We start from the raw sequence: 8,067 nt of genomic DNA, 5'->3' as shown, positions 1-8,067 counted from the left end.
ACTGTGTGTCCGGTGGGAAACGCTCGCATTGGGGACCTGGGGCCGGACTGTGAATGTTACCCACATGTTTATCAGGGTCCACAAGGATTTCCTGGGACAGCCCATTATTATTATTCTGGTGCTATGGGGGCACCCTGCCTATAGGGGGCGCCTCTTCCACCATAGGTACTGCTAAGAAATTCCCCATATGGACCCTAATCTGCCTGCAATTTCCCCCTTCTATTCATTATTCTCACACTTCAACCAGCTTATTTTGGCTCCTGCAGCATTATAATCCCATCTGCAGTACTCTGCTGACCTCTAGTGGACAATGTGAAAACTGCATCTATTTTGTAATGAAAAATCCAAAAAACGATCTGTGAAAGGGGTTCTCCGCCCCTAGACATCTTATCCCCTATACAAAATATGGGTCATAAGATGTCTGATCACAGGGGTCCCGCCGCCGAGCCCCCCCCCACCTTGCGATATCCATGGTGCACACGAGTGTCTGGCGCAGTGCTGAAGGCTCGTGACGTCATGTCCACGCCCCCTCAATGCAAGTCTATGGGAGGGGGCGTGACGGCAGTCACGCCCCCTCCCATAGACTTGCATTGAGGGGGCGTGGCTGTGACGTCGTGGGCGTGACCGTGACGTCACGAGCGTCCGCCACTCATCGCAGCCGAGATTCCGAGGGTCCCCAGCGGTAGGACCCCCCCTGCGATCAGACATCTTATCCTCTGTCCTTTGCATAGGGGATAAGATGTCTAGGGGCGGAGTACCCCTTTAAAAAAAAATTAAAATAATAATAATTGCAGTAAACCAGGGCCAAGTGTCTGGTGAGAGAGGAGGAGTTTCCCTTTAGTATCGAGATCCCCTCCTAATAGAGACCTTCTAGTTTGCTGCCGCTTGCATCCGTTGGCGGCATTGTTTTGCAGCAGGTGGTAAAATGAGACTGCTTTGTAGTCCTTGTTAAGCAGAGAGGAGCTCCGCCTGTAAGAACCTGCTGCATCCATTCACAGCTCCGGCCCTGACCAATGCGGAGGCTGAATTTTGGGGGTCCGTGTTCTGTGGCTGCCTCGCCCCTCCCCCCGCACTAATGCCCCTCCCCCATCTTGTCTCTAGATGAAGTCAAGTTCATCGACTACGAATACTCCGGGTACAACTACCAGGCGTACGACATCGGGAACCACTTCAATGAGTTTGCAGGTACGGAGTGCTCCTTTTCTCATTCATGTGGGTGTTTTTTGTTGGTGGCCGCTCACGTGTCCTGTCCTCCTCCTCCATAGGGGTGAACGAGGTGGATTACAGCCTCTACCCAGAGAGGGCGCTGCAGCTGCGCTGGTTACGATCCTATCTGGAGGCCTTTAAGGAGTTCAAGGACATAAAGGCGGAGGTGTGTGACAGCGAGGTGCAGCGGCTCTACGTGCAGGTCAATCAGTTCGCTCTGGTAAGTGATGGGAGGGTAAAGGGGGCGGCGACCGCCATGACGGGCCTCAGATCCACCCCCTAAATGTCTCCTAACCTTGTCTCCTCCCCGCAGGCCTCTCACTTCTTCTGGGGACTCTGGGCTTTGATTCAGGCAAAATATTCCAAAATCGACTTTGACTTCTTAGGGTGAGTATGTGGTGACTCCTGGGGGTGGGGGACCCCCTTATACACCCCTGAGGGGGCCCATAGACTCTGCAATATCCCAGTCTCTCTGTACCCTCCTGTCCTCTACTCATATTCCCCCTGGACTAAGGCTGATCACAGCGAGTGCTCCTCTAGGGTCCCCCTTTATATACATCTCCTTATCTCCATCCTGTGCTCCTCTAGGGTCCCCCTTTTATATACATCTCCTTATCTCCATCCTGTGCTCCTCTAGGGTCCCCCTTTATATACATCTCCTTATCTCCATCCTGTGCTCCTCTAGGGTCCCCCTTTATATACATCTCCTTATCTCCATCCTGTGCTCCTCTAGGGTCCCCCTTTTATATACATCTCCTTATCTCCATCCTGTGCTCCTCTAGGGTCCCCCTTTTATATACATCTCCTTATCTCCATCCTGTGCTCCTCTAGGGTCCCCCTTTATATACATCTCCTTATCTCCATCCTGTGCTCCTCTAGGGTCCCCCTTTATATAGATCTCCAGGTCCCCCCTCTTTTCCGCCATCTTGCGCTCCCCCCCTTATTTTTGTCTCTCTCCCTCCACCCTGTCCTCCTCCGGGTCCCTCCTCTTTTCCGCCATCTTGTGCTCCTCCCCCCCTTATTTTCATCTCTCTCCCTCCACCCTGTCCTCCTCCGGGTCCCTCCTCTTTTCCACCATCTTGCGCTCCTCCTCCTCCCCTCCCCCCCTTATTTTTGTCTCTCTCCCTCCACCCTGTCCTCCTCTGGGTCCCTCCTCTTTTCCGCCATCTTGCGCTCCTCCTCCCCTCCCCTTATTTTCGTCTCTCTCCCTCCACCCTGTCCTCCTCCAGGTCCCTCCTCCTTTCCGCCATCTTGTGCTCCTCCCCCCCTTATTTTCATCTCTCTCCCTCCACCCTGTCCTCCTCCGGGTCCCTCCTCTTTTCCGCCATCTTGCGCTCCTCCTCCTCCCCTCCCCCCCCCTTATTTTCGTCTCTCTCCCTCCTCCCTGTCCTCCTCCGGGTCCCTCCTCTTTTCCGCCATCTTGTGCTCCTCCCCCCCTTATTTTCATCTCTCTCCCTCCACCCTGTCCTCCTCCGGGTCCCTCCTCTTTTCCACCATCTTGCGCTCCTCCTCCTCCCCTCCCCCCCTTATTTTTGTCTCTCTCCCTCCACCCTGTCCTCCTCTGGGTCCCTCCTCTTTTCCGCCATCTTGCGCTCCTCCTCCCCTCCCCTTATTTTCGTCTCTCTCCCTCCACCCTGTCCTCCTCCAGGTCCCTCCTCCTTTCTGCCATCTTGTGCTCCTCCCCCCCTTATTTTCATCTCTCTCCCTCCACCCTGTCCTCCTCCGGGTCCCTCCTCTTTTCCGCCATCTTGCGCTCCTCCTCCCCTCCCCTTATTTTCGTCTCTCTCCCTCCACCCTGTCCTCCTCCGGGTCCCTCCTCTTTTCCGCCATCTTGCGCTCCTCCTCCCCTCCCCTCCCCCCTTATTTTCGTCTCTCTCCCTCCACCCTGTCCTCCTCCGGGTCCCTCCTCTTTTCCGCCATCTTGTGCTCCTCCTCCCCCCCCCCCCCCCCTTATTTTTGTCTCTCTCCCTCCACCCTGTCCTCCTCCGGGTCCCTCCTCTTTTCCGCCATCTTGCGCTCCTCCTCTCCCTCCACCCTGTCCTCCTCCGGGTCCCTCCTCTTTTCCACCATCTTGCGCTCCTCCTCCTCCCCTCCCCCCCTTATTTTTGTCTCTCTCCCTCTACCCTGTGCTCCTCCGGGTCCCTCCTCTTTTCCGCCATCTTGCGCTCCTCCTCCTCCCCTCCCCTTATTTTTGTCTCTCTCCCTCCACCCTGTGCTCCTCCGGGTCCCTCCTCTTTTCCGCCATCTAGCGCTCCTCCTCCCCTCCCCTTATTTTCGTCTCTCTCCCTCCACCCTGTCCTCCTCCGGGTCCCTCCTCTTTTCCGCCATCTTGCGCTCCTCCTCCTCCTCCCCTTATTTTTGTCTCTCTCCCTCCTCCCTGTCCTCCTCCGGGTCCCTCCTCTTTTCCGCCATCTTGCGCTCCTCCTCCCCTCCCCCCCCTTATTTTCGTCTCTCTCCCTCCTCCCTGTCCTCCTCCGGGTCCCTCCTCTTTTCCGCCATCTTGCGCTCCTCCTCCCCCCTTATTTTTGTCTCTCTCCCTCCACCCTGTCCTCCTCCGGGTTCCTCCTCTTTTCCGCCATCTTGCGCTCCTCCTCCTCCTCCCCTCCCCTTATTTTCGTCTCTCTCCCTCCACCCTGTCCTCCTCCGGGTCCCTCCTCTTTTCCGCCATCTTGCGCTCCTCCTGCCCCCCTGATTGCCGTCTCTCCCCCCCCAGGTACGCCATTGTTCGGCTGAACCAGTACTTTAAGATGAAGCCGGAGGTGATGGGGCTGAGTCTCCCCGAATAACCAGACAAGATGGCGGCCGTCTGCCGTGTCTCCTGTGGATCTTCACCACTTTTACTGGACTCTTCTGGGACCACGCCGCCGCCGGACGCTCTGGACTGCGGGATTTTTCCTTTTTGTTGCCTTCTGACTTCATTTCTAGTTGAAGCCTTTAACCCCCGACTAACACTGGGACCGCCGAGGACTCGCGACAAACTCCGGGGACACTTTTACTTTTGTTTTTTAATTTAATATTTTGCGTATTTTATTTATAGTTTACTTGATTGGCGTTCTACCACCTACGCAGGACCGGGGGGGCCGCACTCCTCATCCCCTTTGTCCCCTGTGTGTTGGGCCCCTGGGGGCCCCTTCATCATGATGTATAATATGAATGTCTCCTGAATTAATGGTTCATCCCATCCCCCCCCCCCCCCCCCCCCCCCCATAACTGGAAGTGTTCAGTACCTCATTGTCCCCGGGGGGCCCCACCGCCTCCACCAAAGCGCAGCCCATGGTGCATCGACCGCCAGATTCCTGATATTAAGGCACTTTAGTGACGGAAGTGCTCGCCCGGGATTCGTAGCCGACTATATGGCGCCGGGGGGGGGGGGGGGACAAACATGCCTTGAAATGTATATATGTAATATAGTGTCAGGATTGCGAGGAGATGGCGGTGACGCAGAAGACAAGTCCGCTCACTGGATGCCCCATTCTGCGACAAATGGCGCTCGACACGGGTACGACGCGTGAGAAGGAGTCGGCAGAACTGCATCCGGTCACCCAATTCTTCCCGATTTCTCAATGGTGGGAGGAGCTTGGCGGTGAAGGTAGCCCAGACTCCTCCCTGTTTGCAGCTTTCCCTTACTCCTTAATGCTCCGGAGCGGTAATGGCGGCCATATTGGTCAGGTAACCACGGAGATTACAGCATTGGGCCATAGTACTGTATGTAGCTTTTGCAGGCGATCACGCGCGGCGCGGCGTCTCTACCTCCGGCTGGCGACTCTTTCCTACAAGCTGCTGTTTACCGTAGTCAGGGGGGTGGAGGGGGTCATGTTGCCTTTTTACTATGGAGGAACCGGGCAGCCGCCACCGCATGTAGCATATTGTACATAGCGCCATTGTAAATGACACTTTGTAAATTGTAGATGGATGATTTTGTCGCTGCTGCTTTGTATGTCCCGCCCCCTTTTTTTTTTTCTGTAAATCGTCGGCATTTACTACAGAAACCGCGTCTTAACCAAAAGCTGCTTGATGTCGATTTTTATTTTTATTTTCATTAGATATAAACACTTTACTTATTGTACACGGCAATAAGTGACGGCCGCGCTCCGATCCTGCACCGCCGACGGTTCGGGGGTGCGGCCGCAAAAAACGCAACTGTGAAATCTGTACAACCTCTCACTGGTCCCAAATAAAGAGCAACCCCGACAACTCATTGTGTCCGGTCTGTTTATTCTTGGGGAGACCTGTGGGTGCTGCTATGATTCCTGGGAAAAAATATATATGCAAATGAGCTCTTCTCTAAGCAAGAAGATGCCTCAACAGTGCCACCTAGTGGAGGGAGCTTCATTGTAAGTAATTGGTCCTCCCCCTCCTCATAACGTCACTCCGCCCCCTCCATTCATGTCTATGGGAGGGGGCGTGTCGGTAGACACGCCCCCTCCCATAGACATGAATGGAGGGGGCGTGGTGTGATGTCACCAGGGGGCGTGACCGTGCCGTTAAAACTACCGGCTCCGAGTGTTCTTAACCCCTTAAGGACCACAGTTTTTGTTTTTCATTTTTTAACATTTTTTCGTTTTTGTTTTTTTTTCCTCCTCCATCTTCTAAAAATCATAACTCGTTCAATTCTGCACCTACAGACCCATATGAGGGCTTGTTTTTTTGCGCCACCAGTTTTACTTTGTAATGACATCAATAATTTAATAACCGCAAAAATCTACGGAAAAGGCAGAAAATTTTTTTTTTTTGTGGAGCTAAATTGAAAAGAATAAAAAAAAATAAAATAAAAATAAATGCATTTTGTAACTTTTGGGGGCCTTCGTTTTTTACGCAGAGCACTTTTTCGGTAAAAATGACACCTTTTTGTGTTTATTCTGTAGGTTACATACGATTAAAATGATACCAACTTATATAGGTTTGATTTTGTTTTACTTCTGGTTAAAAAAAAAAAAAAACTTTATGCATAAAAATTAGTAGGTTTAAAATGTCGTCTTCTGACCCCTATAACTTTTTTTTTATTTTTCCATATACAGGGCGGTATGAGGGTTCACTTTTTTGCGCCGTTATCTGTCGTTTTAATCGGTACCATTTATGATGGGACTTTCTGATCGTATTTTATTTTAGGGTTTACAAAGTGAAAAAAAAATCGCAATTTGGGTGTTTTTTTTATACTTATAAGCCATTGACCGTGCGGTTTACTTAACGTTATATTTTTATAGTTCAGACATTTACGCACTCGGCGATAACACATGTTTGTTTATATTTTTTAAATATTTTCTATATGGAATTTGGGAAAAGGGGACATTTTTAAATTTTTTATAAGGAAGGGGTTAATGGGTGTTTTTTAATTTATATTTTGTTTTACTTTTATAACAAAAAAATAATTTTTTAACACCTTTTAGTCCCCTCAGAGGACTTTTAGGAGGAATAATTAGATTCATCACACAGATCAATGTGGTTCCACAGAACTGCATTGATCTGTGTGATTTGCGCTCCATTGATAAAGCCTGGTTCAGCCTGGATCTATAAATCAGAGCCGGGGCCAGCAGAGAAGGGGAGGTAAGTCCTCCGGGTACCTCAGCAGTGGATCGCCCACCCCACTGGCCCACCAGGGAGTGTTAACAGGTCCCTTTAGACATAGCTGTCTGCTTTGATTGCGGTGATCTAAAGGGTTAATAGCCAGCTGCAGCGACTATTAAGGCTGAGCCCGCGCTGTACGGCACAAGGATGTGTATACACGTCCTTGGTCGTTAACCAGTTAACAATGTTCAGAATGCTAGAGCATCGGAGTACTCCTTTAAGGTGAGCTAAAGAATAGTTAAGAATTAATTTCTGACATTATATATATTTTACTTTAGTCATTTTATTATTTTAATATTTATTTTATGTTTTTTATACTTTATTTTGTGTAGGTTTTATAATTTTACTATAAATATATATATATATATATATATATATATATATATATATATATATATATATATATATATATATATATATATATATATATATAATATTTTATAATTTTTTTTTTGTAATGGGTTAATTTTAAAGTGTTGATCTGGTCCCATAAGAAAAGAGCACGCTCTCCTCCATTATTTAACCCCTTAAGGACTCAGGGTTTTTCCACTTTCGTTTTTTCCTCCTTACCTTTTAAAAATCATAACCCTTTCAATTTTCCACCTAAAAAAATCCATATTATGGCTTATTTTTTGCGTCACCAATTCTACTTTGCAGGGACATCAGTTATTTTACCCAAAAATTCACGGCAAAACGGAAAAAAAATTGTGCAACAAAATCGAAGAAAAAACGCCATTTTGAAACTTTTGGGGGCTTCCGTTTCTATGCAGTGCATATTTTGGTAAAAATGACCCCTTCTCTTTATTCTGTAGGTCCATACGGTTATGATCCCCGACTTATATAGGTTGGATTTTGTCGGACTTCTGGAAAAAATTATAACTTCATGCACGGAAAATTTATACGTTTAAAAATGTCATCTTCTGACCCCTATAACTTTTTTATTTTTCCATGTACAGGGCGGTATGAGGGCTCATTTTTTGCGCCATGATTTGAAGTTTTTATCGGTATGATTTTATTAATTTTTTAATGGTATAAAAAGTGATCAAAAATACGCTTCTTTGAAATTTCTTTGCGCGCACGCCATTGACCATGCGGTTTAATTAATGATATATTTTTATAGTTCGAACATTTACGCACGCGGCGATACCACATATGTTTATTTTTATTTACACTGTTTTATTTTTTTATGGGAAAAGGGGGGTGATTCAAACTTTTATTAGGGAAGGGGTTAAATGACCTTAACTTTTTTTTTTCTGCAGTGTTATAGGTCCCATAGGGACCTATAACACGGCACAC

The 8,067-nt window shown here is 48.7% G+C and overlaps 1 protein-coding gene across 1 annotated transcript in view; it reads left to right on the top strand.

The window, feature by feature from the left end:
* Positions 1–5,430, top strand: part of ETNK1 (ethanolamine kinase 1) — a 45,944-nt gene extending 40,514 nt beyond the window's left edge. Inside the window, exons 5-8 of the mRNA XM_056554431.1 lie at positions 1,102–1,185; positions 1,266–1,426; positions 1,520–1,593; positions 3,920–5,430. Coding sequence (XP_056410406.1) covers positions 1,102–1,185; positions 1,266–1,426; positions 1,520–1,593; positions 3,920–3,992 — 392 coding nt within the window. The 3' untranslated portion in view covers positions 3,993–5,430. The remainder of the gene's footprint in view (positions 1–1,101; positions 1,186–1,265; positions 1,427–1,519; positions 1,594–3,919) is intronic.
* Positions 5,431–8,067: the final 2,637 nt, after the last annotated feature.

This window comes from Hyla sarda, unplaced genomic scaffold (assembly GCF_029499605.1).
Source record: "Hyla sarda isolate aHylSar1 unplaced genomic scaffold, aHylSar1.hap1 scaffold_72, whole genome shotgun sequence".
Lineage (NCBI taxonomy): Eukaryota > Metazoa > Chordata > Amphibia > Anura > Hylidae > Hyla > Hyla sarda.
The sequence above is the reverse complement of the archived record's forward strand: the minus strand, read 5'-3'. Positions and strand labels throughout refer to the sequence as shown.